The sequence below is a fragment of the Carassius carassius genome, chromosome 7, assembly GCF_963082965.1.
Source record: "Carassius carassius chromosome 7, fCarCar2.1, whole genome shotgun sequence".
In the NCBI taxonomy this organism is placed as follows: Eukaryota; Metazoa; Chordata; class Actinopteri; order Cypriniformes; family Cyprinidae; genus Carassius; species Carassius carassius.
In genome coordinates, this window is record NC_081761.1 from 26,677,096 (window position 1) to 26,694,187 (window position 17,092).

The window sequence follows — 17,092 nt, forward strand, 5'->3', positions numbered from 1 at the left end:
GAGGAAAATACGGGGTTTGAGTTACACATCTCCAATTTCTAATAATTTAGAAGAAAAAAAATGCTGGTTATGTTTTACACACTTTGTAGAAATCTCTCCAAATCTAAGTTCTCCAAGTTAAAATAGTTATGTTTGCTACATGTAAAAAAAAAATAATAATAATAATAATAAAAAATATATATTTTAAAATCTTTTTTTTAAATCCATTAAAAAGCAGTATTATGACATAGCTGCTACTCTCATTAACATTTCCTTCATTTCTTATATTTTACTATTTTGACTGCATAAAATACATCTAAATATGTTTCAATTATGAGTGCAAAAATACCCAGGCTGTTTACTTCAAAAGCTTTGATATAAGCTTGAGTCAAACTCCATTCCTGCAATTAAGTTTTACCAGACAGTCTTCAAAGGTTTGAGAAAAGGTTCCTCACTTAAGGTGAGTTAATGTCACCCTTAGCAGATAAATCAATGAACACAAACAACATCCCCACCACTCACACAAACAGGTATGAACTCTGCTTGACACTACTTGTTTGTCATGCTTATGATACTCACACACCTTAGCGGCCTGTGCTATCTCAAGACATTTTTAGCACTAACGGAAACTTTTTTAACTGTCTAGATGGCAATGTCTGTTGGCAGGGGTGAAAAGTCTGGGTTATGCATCTAAAGAAACACATTTTAAACTTTTGAGTCTTCACTTTTGTTTGTCCTGTTTTACCGCATAGAAGGAAGAAAAAACTTAAGGACAGAATATCTATAACCCTGCCAACATTTGGTTTCTTGAGATGCTGAATGTATAGTGTCAGCAAGTAATAATTTTTAACATAAGTTATAAAGGAGTTGTAAAAATGGGAAATTTTTATATAAAGTCAATAAAAAATAAAATAATGCTTAATCTAAGAACTTAATGGTCCAGAACCATAATTGAGCAAAGACAAACAGATTCTAAAATCAAATTTTAATCTTGCATTCTAGTTTATATAATATGGGTACATGAAAAATAGGAACATAAATGTTTATGTGACATGATACACAAGCATAGAGTGACCATATATCATCATTTTCCCAGACATGTCCTGGTCAGGATTTCTAAATTGGCTAAAATTCAGGTCAGGATTGCCTAAAAGCAATGCGAACACACATAATGTATGAGGACTGTAAAGAGAATATCAACATAAAAACAAAGCCTAAACCTGGACATTTCAGGCAATTTTGAAATCCCAGCCAGGACTTGTCCAGTAAAAATAGGTATGGCCATCCAACATGAGCAAGGAGATTTGTTTAGGTTCTATAATGATTAAATGACCATTACAAATATTCTTATAACAATTTCTTTAAAGGGGTGGTTGACTGTTTTTTTTCTAGGCTTGATTGTGTTTATGGGGTGAAGTCTAACATGGGTTAATGCTTCTTTTTTTTAAAAAACACATAATTTTTCACATAATTTACCTTCATTCCACACTGCTCTGTCCCTTCTCCTATAAACAGGCTGATCATTTCCTGCTTTTATGAAGCCCCTCCCTCAGAAATACACAATGGGCTCAGATTTGTTTGCTGGCTAAGTGTGTTGTGATTGGCTAAACTGCCTCTAGTGCGTGTCTAAATGTCCCGCCCCTCATCTCAGTGTGCTCTGGTTGTATTGTAAACAATGGTGTCGTCTATATTGCTTATCAATTTGAGCCCAGCTGAGACCCAGAGAATATTACTGAAGAGGATTGTGCAGAACCTGTGCAAGCATGACTCTTAATGGTATTTTATTTATTTATCTTTTTATTTTTGTTGTCTCATAGTTTTAGATACAATAGGTGTGTTTACATGGACACACATGAAGGCATGGATGCCTTCAGTGTGACTCTACAGTTTTCATAGTCATGAAAATAAAGAAAACTCTTTGAATGAGAAGGTGTGTCCAAACTTTTGGTCTGTACTGTATGTGTTATGTTTTAAGTCAACGAACGTATTCACTTGTTACAAAAACTGATTTGGTGCATAATTGCATTCAATATATAAAGTCTATTTAAGTTGTTCAGATGAACAAAGCACAAGATTTTCTTGCATAATTAGCATTTTAACTGTTTGGACAGACAGTTCATATATTAGCCTATTGTGACGAGTGGGGCGGGGCCGAGGGACGTGGGAACAGGAGCGAGGCCGGTGGAGTGATTGGAGATGAGCGACACCTGCGACACTCGCCGGTCTCTAGTCCCACGGAGGAGATGGAGGGATATAAAACCGGAACGATGACAGAGACGGACGAGAGAGGACCAGGCCTGGACTTTATTTTGTGTTTGCTTTTTATTTGTGCACAACAGTCGTCCGCGAGGGGCTGTTGCGCTGTTTTGTGTTTATTTTGATTATTAAAGTTTCATTTGATTGTCCGCCGGTTCCCGCCTCCTTCTTCCCGATGAATATGAAGTTTATTCATTACACCTATATATTCACATTCATAAATCGGGGATTAAACGTGGAATTATGTTCTGTATAGTACAGTTATAGGTACTGCACAGTACCTATAACTGCGCTTTGCATTTTGCAAGATTGACATGCTAAATGGCCAACTAACCTGGTTTACTCTCATTCATTTTGAACAAGATAAGCAGGTACCAGTTCATTTCATTCACAAATGACATGTATCTGTTCATTCAACTCGTTCGCGAACGACATGTGTACCAGTTCAGTCATTTCATTCACGAACGAGATGTACTAAATCATTCAACTCGTTTACGAACGACATGTGTACCAGTTCAGTCATTTCATTCACGAACGAGATGTACTAAATCATTCAACTCGTTCACGAACGACATGTGTACCAGTTCAGTCATTTCATTCACGAACGAGATGTACTAAATCATTCAACTCGTTTACGAACGACATGTGTACCAGTTCAGTCATTTCATTCACGAACGAGATGTACTAAATCATTCAACTCGTTTACGAACGACATGTGTACCAGTTCAGTCATTTCATTCACGAACGAGATGTACTAAATCATTCAACTCATTTACGAACGACATGTGTACCAGTTCAGTCATTTCATTCACGAATGAGATGTACTAAATCATTCAACTCGTTCACGAACGACATGTGTACCAGTTCAGTCATTTCATTCACGAACGAGATGTACTAAATCATTCAACTCGTTCACGAACGACATGTGTACCAGTTCAGTCATTTCATTCACGAACGAGATGTACTAAATCATTCAACTCGTTCGCGAACGACATGTGTACCAGTTCAGTCATTTCATTCACGAACAAGATGTACTAAATCATTCAACTCGTTCACGAACGACATGTGTACCAGTTCAGTCATTTCATTCACGAACAAGATGTACTAAATCATTCAACTCGTTTACGAACGACATGTGTACCAGTTCAGTCATTTCATTCACGAACGAGATGTACTAAATCATTCAACTCGTTCGCGAACGACATGTGTACCAGTTAAGTCATTTCATTCACGAACAAGATGTACTAAATCATTCAACTCGTTCACGAACGACATGTGTACCAGTTAAGTCATTTCATTCACGAACAAGATGTACTAAATCATTCAACTCGTTCGCGAACGACATGTGTACCAGTTCAGTCATTTCATTCACGAACAAGATGTACTAAATCATTCAACTCGTTCACGAACGACATGTGTACCAGTTCAGTCATTTCATTCACGAACAAGATGTACTAAATCATTCAACTCGTTCACGAACGACATGTGTACCAGTTAAGTCATTTCATTCACGAACAAGATGTACTAAATCATTCAACTCGTTCGCGAACGACATGTGTACCAGTTCAGTCATTTCATTCACGAACAAGATGTACTAAATCATTCAACTCGTTCACGAACGACATGTGTACCAGTTCAGTCATTTCATTCACGAACAAGATGTACTAAATCATTCAACTCGTTCGCGAACGACATGTGTACCAGTTCAGTCATTTCATTCACGAACAAGATGTACTAAATCATTCAACTCGTTCACGAATGACATGTTTACCAGTTAAGTCATTTCATTCACGAACGACACGTGTCAGTTCATTCAACCCGTTCGCAAACGACATGTGTACCAGTTCAGTCATTTCATTCACGAACGACATGTATCCGTTCATTCAACTCGTTCACGAACGACATGTGTACCAGTTCAGTCATTTCATTCACGAACGAGATGTACTAAATCATTCAACTCGTTCACGAACGACATGTGTACCAGTTAAGTCATTTCATTCACGAACGAGATGTACTAATCATTCAACTCGTTCACGAACGACATGTTTACCAGTTAAGTCATTTCATTCACGAACGACACGTGTCAGTTCATTCAACCCGTTCGCAAACGACATGTGTACCAGTTTAGCCATTTCGTTCACAAACGATATCTCTAGATCTCATTCAGACTCAAATGAAACTCGTTCAGTGAAGGGCGTATTCGTTCACTACATTCAACAAATCACATGCTTCGTCACGTCATACTCGAAGGCTATTGGCTCGAGGTTGAGTAACTCTTTGACAGGATGAAACAGTTCACATAGCTGTTCACGAACTGCGCATGCACTGCTAATAGCACCGCACTGCTGTGGAGGGAGGATTTCAATGAACAAGAACGATACGTTCACCTAAAAGATTCATTCAAAAAGAACGATTCGTTCACAAATTGCACATCACTAGTTTTCAATCTGATCAAGTGTTTACATGTCCTCTCGCTCGGATTACAAAAGGGATAAACCACCCCTTACAATCCGATCGAAATTTTTGTGTTTACATGTGACATTTTTATTCTGATTGTGCTTCTAGTCCTATTACGATCTGATTAGAAGGGTCCATCTGAATGCAGCTAGTGTTATTTGTAAATGCTACTGCTTCTGTTAGCTTTTAATATACGGTTTTATCCTGATTAAAGCTTTAATACAGTACGACAACTGCACGGGGGTCCATGTTTAATGCTTCTCATAGCTATGTGAAAATAAGTGTATAAATGGAACAGTTCATTGCTGGGGCTGAGCTGATGATCTGAATGAGAGAGAGGGAGAGAGAGAGAGAGAGAGAGCGCAGGGTGATGCGAGGAACAGGATTAAGAACCGCTGCTTTAGAACACTGATTTTGAGACTTTTTAATCCATTAGAATCAATGGAAGACAGAATTGTGATTCATATGAATAGATTTTTACGTGTACCCCTAGTTTTCTCTTCCTCTTCTCTAAAGCAGCACAACATGGCCTCGCCCCTTTTGTTGCATGTTCCCAGGCGTGGGGTTTATCTGGATTCGTGACAATGAACCCAGGAAGTAACTCTAAGAGCTGTTTTTGTAGGCATTAAACTGCCAGAATTTTAAAGGATTTTATCTCCGTTTGCATTGAACTTTCAGCGTCGTAACTTTGCAGATTATTGTTAATGCTCAAACAGCAAAATAACACACTAAATAACGTTAAAAAAGTAAAATTTCAGTCAATTAACCAGCCTTTTAACATGCTGAGGAAAGGAAGAGAAATGTTGCATTTTTAGGTCACTATGTTAAATTGTTATGGCCTTTCTATTTTTCTGTAAAACATTGTTACAAAGAATAATAAGCAAAAATAATCCTTTCAAACGACAATAAACAAATTCAAAACAAATCATTCAGTACCAGGTAGTGGAATGAGAAGAATTTCCCTTTGAAAGCTGATAGTGCAGTATTTACAGGTTTGTTTTATGTTTGCATTATGTGTGGAAGACAGCCCATTTCTTCACAGTCTCACCCTTGAAAATATCCTTTGTTTCCACAGCCTTGAACACGTACAAAGAGTCAAAACAACTAGCCTACAGGTGGAACATAAAATGCTTCACACACAAACTGATACATTTTATTTTCACTTTCTTGATACTAAATGATATTAAGACCTTTTTAATATGTTATTAAAGGTTATTACATTACAAAGATTATTATAAAACAAGTTACAATTTATTAAATCAATGTTTTGATGCAGTCAAAGAATAGGAACTTTACACAGGGATAAAGCACATCTTTGTGTAACTTCTTTCTATGATGTATAATCCAGTAGAATGTTTTAACATTCAACCTGTTTCTCTTTCAAGAAGACGCCAAGATTTATGGGAGTGTTAGAGCAAAGAACCCATCAGAATGGATGGTATGAAAGTAATAGCAAGAGTGGCCTTGATCGTGTTGTTTTGACGATAAAAAAGACCTCATAAAATGTGTTTTTGATATTAGGAAAGCATTGGATTCAATGTATCCTGGAATCTTGACCTCAAATTCAAAAGCAACTTCATAGAGCTTGCAGTTTTACAATAAATCTCACTGTTCCTCTTGTCACATTCATTTTCCCAAAGTAATCAAATTTTAAAAAAGGGAAAAAGTTTTTTTTCCAATCATGGTTCTAGCAAACTGGTAGCTGGCATCTGGTGATTTTACCATACAAATGCAGCTAACATATTTTAGAATTCCTAACTGTATGTGTCGTTAAATAAAAGAATATTGATATGCCATGCTATCACAGATTTTAAAATCTGTTGGAACGCCACATGGTGAAATCACAAGGGTTCCTCAAAAGTGGCCTCATTAATTGTAGCCAATAACAGCATGCACAAATGTAGCACAATAATCAAATATGAAGACCAAATAGTTGGCCACTAAAATAATATGAAATATAAAAAATAATAAACTGCAACACAAAACTCTCAGAAGTACAACAGTTCAATAAAATAAAAAAAATGTAATGGTTCACTCAAGGAGGTCTTGGAATGCCACATCACAATAAATTATAAACTACTAATTTTACTTATTAAAAATGCTTACCTCAAAGTATAAACAAAACATATAAATACAGTATGTGACCCTGGACCACAAAACCAGTAATAAGGGTCATTTCAAAACTGAGATGATATATGATAAATAAGCTTCCCATTGATGTATGGTTTATTAGGATAGGACAATATTTGGCTGAGATGCAACTCTTTGAAAATCTGGAATCTGAGGGTGCCAAAAAATCTAAATATTGAGAAAATCGTCTTTTACCTTGTCCAAATGAAGTTCTTAGCAATGCATAGTACTAATCAAAAATTATATGTCTACAGTAGGAAATTTACTACATATCTTCATGGAACATGATCTTTACTTGACCAAAGAAAAATCTATGAGGTTGACCCATACAGTGCATTTTTGGCTATTGCTACAAATATACCCCGGGGCCTGTTTTCTTTTTTTGTCCAGGGTCACATATAAAGTATGGCTTGCTAAATGTCAAGTTCAGCTTTTTTTCTTTCCTCTTAAAATGCCCACTGTGTAGAGAATTTCTTCAAACAGATAAACCTCACCTCATAAGACCCTTATACTAAATTTTCAGCATTTCCAATTTGCTAGTGCACCTTAACGGCATCTTCAATATGAAGAAGGTTGGCAAATGTCTCTCAAACCTCTGTATACACATAAGTGTTTTAAAATATCTCCCTGGGACATTATTCCTGGAAAAACAACTTGGCTGCTTCCTTCCAGCAAGGGTCCCCGTGTGATGCCATTTGCTCAGGCTTACCTATGCACTTGATCTCGAAGCCCCGCGGTGGTTTGAGGGCTCTCCGCGTCCATCCTTCCCTCAGGACCTCCAAATGATCCTCCTTGCCTTGAATGAGCAGAACATGTTCATCTATCCAGCCCAAGAAGAAGGTCTCCGATATGGCGTCCGTTACTTTCTTGTTCCAGAAGTGCTGCATGTTCTCCGCTTTGAAGTCGGCGAATATCTCGTAGCCGGTGTGATGGTGCTGAAGCTTCTCCGTGACCGCGGCCGCCTCCTCGGTGCTGACCCGCGACAGCACTATGGCCAGGGAATGGGGCGCTATCTGCAGGAACTTCTCCATTCTCCGGCGCGTTTCACACGCAGGCCACGGCGCGGATTGCGACCCTGTCCGATGCTCCGCGGCACTCACACGGTGTTTTATTGCGCACCTTATTGAATTTCCAAAACGAACACATTGCACCGTATTTCAGTTTATGTCCAGGAGCCGAAGCGCTGCGCCTGACGGCGAAGGGTCCACCAGCATGATACGCGAGAGAGACGCCAATGTCATTTATTCATTAAACAAACGCTTACAACGACGCGTTCTGCACGGTGCGCCCATAGCCCGATGCCACCGGTTAGGTGGGCAATGTTAACCAGGCGCTGCACTGCTGGGCAAAGCGGCTGAGCTGAATGATCAATGAGTCTGTCCGTATTAATAGATCTCAACCTGCCTCTTTCCACACCTCTCCCGCGACATCCTGCGCATAAGCGAGACCGACTCCTCCAGCATCGAGGAGGCCTCTTGAGCAGTGGCTTGATCGATCACTGTATTCACCGGTGATGTTTTCTGACCATAAAGCGCAGGAGATGACTTCATCCCTTCTTATTCATGTCTTCATTTGATGCACTCCTTGGTTGCCTCCCTGTCGGTCTTGTGCACTATAGGGCGACAGGTTCATATGGACCGCACGTTTTCTGGTGTCACACTCGCTACCGATAACTCGTCTCGGAGGCGTCGCGCTGTTGTCCCACCAGATGTTTTCCTGACTCCACCTACAGGCGGCCTTCAAAACATCGCGAGTACAGTGTGAGCCTCGCAACAGGTGAACCGGGGGAAAGCAAAACGAGAGCTGGCGCTCACAGATTAGCGCAATGCATTTGAACACTTTTCACGACAGGAAAAATGATAGGGTGAAGAGGCGATGAGAGGTCATGCTATGTCTGTATGCGGTGTTTTTATCTCATTTAACCGGATTATTAGTACTTGTATCCGGTGCCTTTAGTTCTTGATACAAGCTATATGGCATAATGTTACATTTATGTATAATAACAATGGGCTAACTGAAAAGAGAAAATACTTTTTTTTATATTACACACAATGCTTTGGGTCTAAAACAAAAATGTTATGCCTTTAATCTTTTGTATACTCTTTTGTTTCCATCCTATTAAAGTTATTGATCAAAATTTAATATCATTGTTGAATGTCTATCCTTCAAGACCAACACTCATGTAGGCTTAGAGCATGTGTATCTTAACAGTAAACAAAGAATACAGAGAAATCAAAAGAAATGCACACTTGTTTAGTGAAAAAAACAATTTTTTCTGTTTTGTTCGTAGGCAGTGTGGGATTGTGAATTGTTATCTGAAAAGAATTTGGCCTTGTTTGCATTTGTGTGAGGTTCTTTTCTCTAAGGCCTTGATCAAATAACTTCTAAACAGAGAGCAAGGGCACCCAAGCTTTGGTGTCAGCTTTCGGTTCCTAAATTTCCCAGGGTGTTTCCTCTTGTTTAGTGATCTGAGTATCGCTAGAAAGAACAGGACTGAATCTCTGAAAATACTGACCCAGGGTTGCAATTGTTTGGATAAAAAGGTATTTCTTCACACACTCCCACAAACCCAGGTAACCGTGGTATTGATGACAATGGAAATGGGTTATGTGCATTGCATTTCACAATGTAAGGTTAGACACTTATTAACTGGCAGCTCAATTCATGGATCACTTGGAATGTTAACTTTACAAATCCTGGGTTATAGAGTAATCTTGATTACTGTGTAACACAGAATAAATGTTTATTAAGATTTAATGATCTACATTTGCAATGATTAAATGAGCTGGTGAACTAAAAGCCTAATGTTTTGTGTTAATATATGAATGGAGGCTGCACTTCAAATGCTCTCTCAAGAGATTTCTTTTTATTTATTTTTTTTCAGAATGTGATTTCTTCCATGACACGACTTGTCAAATGAGCTGTAATTAAAAACTTTTTTTAACTTCAAAAAAAGTTAAATCTGAGTTCTGAAGCCAAACCAATTGAGAAGCACTTATGCCTTTATGGTGACATCTGCTGGCAAGAAAGACTTATTTATACTATCAAAAAAAAACAAAAAAAAAAAAACAGATTTGGATGTGGTCATTGATTTGCTGTTTTCTGGCCAGTTTCATAACACAGGGGTGTGCTTCTGTTAAAATTCAGATCGGTCTTTATATGTCTGACTTCTGAAGTTATGTCGTTTATGTAGTCTTTATAGTTTCATGTATGAATCAGGTCCCAAACAATATCACAGTTAAGCTTGAAACTTAAATGTGTTATATATATAATTAAATTCTACTGTAAATTCTACTCTATGCAAGCATAATCAAAACACTATTTTCTCTTATACACAAAAGCTTGGACAAACCTACTCATTATTTATTTGTATCACATTTCACATTTTCACAAGTATATTACAAACAAAACAATGAAATAACTAAATTAAAACTCTTGTCTTTTAGCATTTTTGAAGTTGTCACTTTTTGCCTAGATTACAGCAGCTCTGCTCACTGGGCATTCTACCAACTTGAGTTACTAAGACACTTTCATGTCATATTGAAGGAGCTCATGTTGCTGCACTTGGCGGCTGCTTTTCATTCACTTAAAATATATTAATAATAAACTTTTGGTTTTGTAAATGCATTCATATACAAAGGCATTTATACTTTAAGAACAAGCCTTTATATCCAAAGATTTTTAAAAGGATAAACTCGTTTAGTAAAGGGTGTCCAAGCTTTTGCCTGGTATACACACACACAAACGGTTCTTCAGCGGTTCTTTGGGGTGCTTGAGGTGCTATATAGCACCACCACTGCCATATAAAGAACCCGATGAGCCCTGTATAGTTCTTTAAAGGTTCTCTTATTCTCTCTTAGTCTAGTTGGGAATGGTTTAAAATTAAATTAAAATACAGTGTTTTTCTTAAAGACAACGTGGCTGTCAACCTTTTCGACCCCCCTTAAGGAAATATTCCAGAGCCCCCACACAAGACTTTTTGACTTAGCATAAAAGCATGAAGGTAAAAAAGTGATTCAAAACAGCTTTTGCCTTCGTATTAAATTTACCACATTTGAGAGTGGAGTAACATCTAAAATCTAAGAAGGAGAATGAAGTTATTCGTATGGTTCTACATAGCAGCATTTTATAAAAGTGCTGTACGGCACCCTTAAAGATAGGTGCTATTTAGCACTTAAAGTGGTTCCGCTATGATTACGAGCCATTGAACAACTTTCAGTGCCATTTAACAGTATTATTTAGAGTGTAGTGTTTCTTTCTTTTTATCAAATGCAGAAAATACTGTCTATATATCCGTTTTTATATTATCCACATGACACAACAACAAGCCGATTAGAGACATAACAAGCACAGATTTATTTAAATAGATGAAACTTAAAAAAAAAAAAAAGGATTTTTAACAACAACAACAAAAAAAACATCATTCCAAAACAGTAACAAATAATTTGTTCTCTCACTGGAAGACATTTCAGAGGTGTGTTTTCATTTATATTTTCTAAAATGTGGAACGAAAGAACAAGAAATGCAAATAAAAGGTGTTGACAATGTTCATCAAACCTTGTGCATTTTGATCACTTTCCTCTTTTTTTTTTAATAACACACACTACCCTGGACAGGGTGACCTCCAGCATATATAAACTCTTGAGGCTTACCGAAATCAACAAGTAAGAGAAAAAAAAGCTTAGAAAAGAACTCTTCATTGTCTTATGGACATTAGTGGCAGTATCTTAAACATCTGTTTCCAGGATTAATTACGTCTGTTGGTGGTTTTCCATCCTAATGCAAAAGCAACAACAGCAACTGTTTGGAAACTTTTCAGCTAAGTGCATGAGGAGAACCTTTTAACATAAGTTAAACACAAAAATCGCCGAACCTCACACAGGCATATTTTCACTTAAACAATCTAGCACATCTTCTGTAAGGCACTACCTGGACCGCCTATCCTTCTTAGCCCTGTCTGCACTTTTTTCCATAGTCTTTTCACTGTCACCCCTGCATTTGGGGCAATACCATTTCCCCTTGGGCTTGTAGGTCAGTCCAACACAGGAAAAATGGAACCACTCAATAGGACACTGCTCATTGTCGCAGCCAATCATCTCCCCATAGGACACCTGTTCACAGAGGCAGTAGGTGGGCTCGTTGGGGTCGATGGTGAACTCCACCGGCGATGCTTCACGTTCTTGCTTGGCCTTGGAGCGCTTCTTCTTCTTCGCTGACTTGGACTTTTTCTCACGGGGTTGCTGTGGAGACTCTTCTCCCAGGTCTTCCAGGGCTCCGTTTGAACAAGTGTCACGGCTCTCGCTGTTGCGTTGGCGTCTGGGTCTCCGCGCTGAAGAGCGCTCGGGCATAATGTTTGCGGAGGCACTGGCAGGGTCATGTCTCACCTTCTCCGCCGGTCGTTCGGCTTCCACCGGCTCCAAGAAACAAGGCGAGTGGGCCTCGATCTGACGCGAGCGGTTTTCCACCACCTCCATCATCTGTGTGACCACATGGATCTTCTCATCTCCGAGCTCCTGACTGCTGATGAGTGCCCGCTGCAACTGGATCTGCATTCGCTTGCGCTGCCCACTGTCAGTCTCCTTTTTGTACTTTTCATAGATTTCATCCACCTCTTTGAGGACCTCTGAGTGGCACAGAAAGCAGAGAGAGTGAGGTGGTGACAAACCCCATCAATCATAATATTAGAAAATTAAGCAGGCAGCTTGTGCACGCCCAATGCATTTTACAAAGCCACTCTTTAACACACAATACAATCACCGTTTGCTGTTCGCAATGCATGCCTGGGTTGCTCTAGTGCTACCCCTGCCGCTGTGCAACGAAAACATACCTGCTCAAGCACACACACTGCTCTTCCACGGTAGGTATGATAAAAATATAAGGAACTGAGACGCGAATAAATCATTTTGCACGGTAACCCTCGTTTTCAGGCGGTTAAGTTAAACTCGATGGCGTCGACATCGAGCTGTGTATGTTTCGGCTACATGCGAACAAAACACACGCCGACTGAAAGCACCATTACGTCGATACTATGGCAACTAAATCGATGCGTTAAAAGAGCACAGCCAAACAACAGTACAGAGTATGCACTAGTCAAAATGGCTGATCGCTGGTTGTAGGATAGTGTTGCTGGAACAAACACCGCCGATTACGCTAAAGACCAAACACAACTAAAACACAGCGGGCGTTGACAGCATTGGAAGCACTGATAAATGTTTCATTAAAATGTGTTTTGTGCTATTGTGAGGGATCGAAACGAAGCCGGTCTACAGGGTGAAGTGCACTCTTTGTAAATGAACGTAAATATACAACGTATCGAGCTGGCACCTTTCACGAGTGTTCCGCTTACCTTGATACTTGGTGTCGATCTCTCGTAACAATGAAACATTCCGCTGTATGTCCAGAGGCAGCGACTCGACACATTCCAAATAATCCTCCACGTAGTTGACAAGCTGCGATTTTTCCACGTTCGGATAATGCCCTAACATGATGATAGTAATGCATCAAGCAGCTATGCGCCTTTTCGAGAAGAACCGCGGCTTGAAAACAGGCGCTTTTCACTCATAGGTTTCTTTAAAATATGATGTTAGTTGGCAACATTTGTGGAGAGCCACTCTTTCCGGACAAATTCAGTCCAGTCTTTTTTAGCTACGAGAACTCCTTCAAACAAAACTATCAGATGTGCGCATGCGTAGGATCAACCCATAAAATGCCGCGTTTTGCATTTTTAGGCGGCTTAGCAAATGGAGGGTGGCGTTGCTGAGGTGTGGGCGGATCGCGGGATCAGCTGGGCGCGCCCGGGCTTCATCTGGAACCCGAGCTTCGGTGAAGATGAAAGATTTTAAGAACGCTTTATTTGAGTTCTCAAAAGCTGACATAGAAACTCAAGACAGTACATAAGCTCAGACAGACACGTAAATGTAAATATAATGTGCGAACTAACAACTGTCAATTAAACATAATCCAGCAGTATAATAAAAATGTAAATATAATAAAAATTAAAAACAAAAGGGCAAAACATTTTAACGACTAAATGTCCCTGTAATGAATTCCGCTTTTTAGATTTTGTATCTTTGTTTTATATTTCATAGCAATTATTCTAGGCCTAACTGTAACCTATCAATGATGCTGATTTAAATATCGCAGGTGACAGCCTACTTCTTAATTATTTTTAATTGATTAATGGCCCTGGGGGACACAAAGTAATTATTGGAGTTATAACGTCCGACTAATGTTGGCATAATTGACACCTACGCGTTCATAAAAATAAAGTTATCCATTCCCACATTTAGAGATTTTAAGACCGACAAACATAAAACAATGCGCAAGCTGAGAATGAGCCCCGTTCTGTAGAAGCACGTTTATGCTTCACTTGAATATCTATTTCATTGACAAATCTGGATTGCAAGCGTTATGCTCTGTCAGAGAAGACGTCTTAGCATTTACACGCTACGCAAACCACCGCTCTGCGCTGCATGCAGGACATCTCTGCCCAGAGTCCGGGGACTTTCCCCCAAGCAATGATGGTGAAACGAGGTTCCCCGTGCGTAGCTTAGGATACAAGTTTTCAGGCATGCGCACTTCTAAACTGCTCGGCACAGGAAATATATACAGCTGAAAGCAGCGGTCTGTTTGCACGACGGTGACATTGTGATTTCATTGCTTTATATGTTTCTCAATGGATTCTTTGCAGAAGAGTGTGATATACCACCATAAAGACATACAGTATATGGTGATGGACGTGTATTGTAGTATACTGAAACACTTGGTCCTGAAGTGAAGACTGAACGAGTCATATAAAATGAACCACGTGATACGTCACGATGACACGCCACGCGAGCTGACCGAAATGAACAACAAAAAAGTCGACGACACTATCTTAAATACCTCATTACTCGTTTGTTCTTATCATAAGAAACAATGATTTAAAAAAAGGTTATGTTGAGGATTTTTGTTGTTAATTATAATAGTTAAAGTAGGCTACTTTTTTGTAGCTATCTTTTTGACTGCTAAAACTTACGGAGGACAAACCAGACGGGGTAAAATACATTATTCTGCATCTAAGCTTACCAATGTTATCAGACTGTATTCCACAAAACACGATTTCTGTGCAGCTTTGTGGGCAGGCATGAAATTGGATCTGTACTTGCAAGCACTATAATTGACAAAATTGGACATCTTTACGCCCCTGTGTTATGCAAGTATAAAACAACAACCTAAAATGTGTCACACGGGAAGGACCACCGACCGAGCAACACGTTTGTTATAAAAAGAGCTTTTTAAAAACAGTGACGTAAAACTGGAGGTAGGCTAGGTCTATATAATTTATTACCAAAATTCAACTGTAGATAATCCAAAAATTTCATTTTTGTAAATTTGTAAAAAAAAAAAAAAAAAAAAAAAGTTTTTTTTGTTTTTTTGTTATTAGCAATGCGAGGCTTCTGGCTGGCGTTGTCTCGGAATCGGATATATTTACGTTTTTGTAAACACTTGTGGATGTAATGTCTAAATAAACCCACATGGGGGTGTTGGCGTTGAATGCATATTGACTTAAAGGGTAATATTTGCCTTGACTTTATGCTTTTCTGATTAAACTGTTTTGTTTTGCCACAGGGAAAAGAAGAAATGAAATCCTTCTACATTTTACCACTTCTAGCATTCTTGTTCAGTTGCTATGTGCACTTCTGTGGGTCACGCTCAGGTTTGGTATATGCTTCAAATCCAGTTTCCCCACCAGTGAGCAGTAATTCCATTCGGGCGGTGTGTAGAATGCGCCCTAACACTCAGTTGAAACCTGAAATGCCCTGTGTGTACGGTCATGTTTTTTTCCAACAGTCTGGTCCAAAGGAAAAGCTGAGCGTGACTTTCAGACTGTATGGTTTCCCTGTCTACAGCCAGCAGCCCAGAGCAATGCACATTCATGAGTACGGAGACTTAAGCAAAGGCTGTGGATCTACAGGTGGGCATTACAATCCCCTCGGTGTGAACCATCCACAACATCCAGGGGACTTTGGGAACTTTGTTCCTGTTAATGGGAAGATTCGTCAATCAATGAACTTCAGTGCAACACTCTTTGGGAGACTCTCAATTCTTGGCCGGTCTGTTGTGATTCATGAAGGAGAGGATGATCTAGGCAGAGGTGGGAACGTGGGAAGCTTGCTGAATGGCAACGCTGGAGGGCGATTGGCATGCTGTGTTATTGGACTGGCAAACCCCCAAAATTAGCATATACAAATTACATATACATTTTTTTTTTCCTTTTGAGTATTTATCAGCTGAATAACTGATGCTTTTAAATGGAATTATAGATTAACAATGCTCAAAATCTCTGGTTATTTTTATCTTTTTATTTTTATTGTTTTAAATAACAATTAAAGTGAATAAACTGGCTTTTCAAATGTGTCTTCATTCAAATATCTTCAGCTTATCTAATCTATAAACAGATTCAAAATCCTTACATTAAAGGCTGGAAGCTATGCATGTTTACAGTCAAAATATGGATTGTTTGTTTGATTGATTGACTTGATGTTTCTTACTCCAGTGCTTTAAACATGGATACTTAGACTGTACAAAGTTTGGTGCCTTTTTACATCTATGAACATGATATTTAACTAAATAAGAATCAATTAATTTTTTTCTCTACAATGGCTTGTCATTAAATAAATGAATACACATAAGTACATGATAATTAATATTATTATTTTATTGTATTATACAACCATGTTGAATTTCAGTTCCTAAAAATTCCATTTATCCCACTGGAGGTCACTCTTTTAATCCTCGCAGATGAAGGCCCCAAAGTTCCCCAGATAATCCAGCTGCTGGACTGGAAGGCTCTGGGTGAATACTACATCATGATTCTGGATTTTGTGCAGCACCGTAAAGGCAGAATTGATGAGGACCTGGCTCAGGTTGTCATGCGGCAGGCAACTCAAGTCGCTTACATGAGCTGCCATTGTGGAGTGCTGCACCAGGACATCAAAAAGTAAAACCCTTTGAACAACAAGGACGCCCCAGAAGTTGAATTTATTGATTTTGGGTGTGGTGACCCCCTGCAAAGTGCACCCTATACTACATTCATGGGTATGTGTTGAAGCCATAGGAATCACTCTTGTATCATGCTAATGGGCGTCAAAATTAATGCTCATAGCACAAAATCTGTACTTCTTACAGGCACACACATGTACTGTCCACCTGAATTTATATCAGAGGGCAAGTAACATGGTGAGCCAGCGACAGTATATTCACTGGGAGTGCTCTTGTTCTCACTACT

The 17,092-nt window shown here is 39.0% G+C and overlaps 3 protein-coding genes across 3 annotated transcripts in view; 1 reads left to right on the forward strand and 2 right to left on the reverse strand.

Moving 5' to 3' along the window:
* Positions 1-8,519, reverse strand: part of stox2a (storkhead box 2a) — a 47,644-nt gene extending 39,125 nt beyond the window's left edge. The window contains exon 1 of the mRNA XM_059554336.1: positions 7,532-8,519. Coding sequence (XP_059410319.1) covers positions 7,532-7,853 — 322 coding nt within the window. The 5' untranslated portion in view covers positions 7,854-8,519. The remainder of the gene's footprint in view (positions 1-7,531) is intronic.
* A 2,635-nt stretch (positions 8,520-11,154) lies between these two features.
* ing2 (inhibitor of growth family, member 2) lies at positions 11,155-13,510 on the reverse strand. Its single transcript, XM_059554338.1, has 2 exons — positions 13,169-13,510; positions 11,155-12,445 (listed from the first exon to the last, which is right to left on the reverse strand). The coding sequence occupies exons 1-2, from the start codon at positions 13,305-13,307 to the stop codon at positions 11,748-11,750; spliced, it is 837 nt and encodes a 278-aa protein (XP_059410321.1). The 5' UTR covers positions 13,308-13,510; the 3' UTR covers positions 11,155-11,747.
* A 1,478-nt stretch (positions 13,511-14,988) lies between these two features.
* sod3b (superoxide dismutase 3, extracellular b) lies at positions 14,989-16,157 on the forward strand. The gene is made up of 2 exons (XM_059553260.1): positions 14,989-15,124; positions 15,433-16,157. The coding sequence occupies exon 2, from the start codon at positions 15,445-15,447 to the stop codon at positions 16,042-16,044; it is 600 nt and encodes a 199-aa protein (XP_059409243.1). The 5' UTR covers positions 14,989-15,124; positions 15,433-15,444; the 3' UTR covers positions 16,045-16,157.
* The last annotated feature ends 935 nt before the right edge of the window (positions 16,158-17,092 follow it).

Coding starts and splice junctions, on each gene's coding strand:
- ing2 (XM_059554338.1), bottom strand. CDS start 13,307: ATGTTAGGGCATTATCCGAACGTGGAAAAATCGCAGCTTGTCAACTAC. Junction 12,446..13,168: donor GATCGACACCAAGTATCAAG/GTAAGCGGAACA, acceptor TGTGCCACTCAG/AGGTCCTCAAAGAGGTGGAT.
- sod3b (XM_059553260.1), top strand. CDS start 15,445: ATGAAATCCTTCTACATTTTACCACTTCTAGCATTCTTGTTCAGTTGC.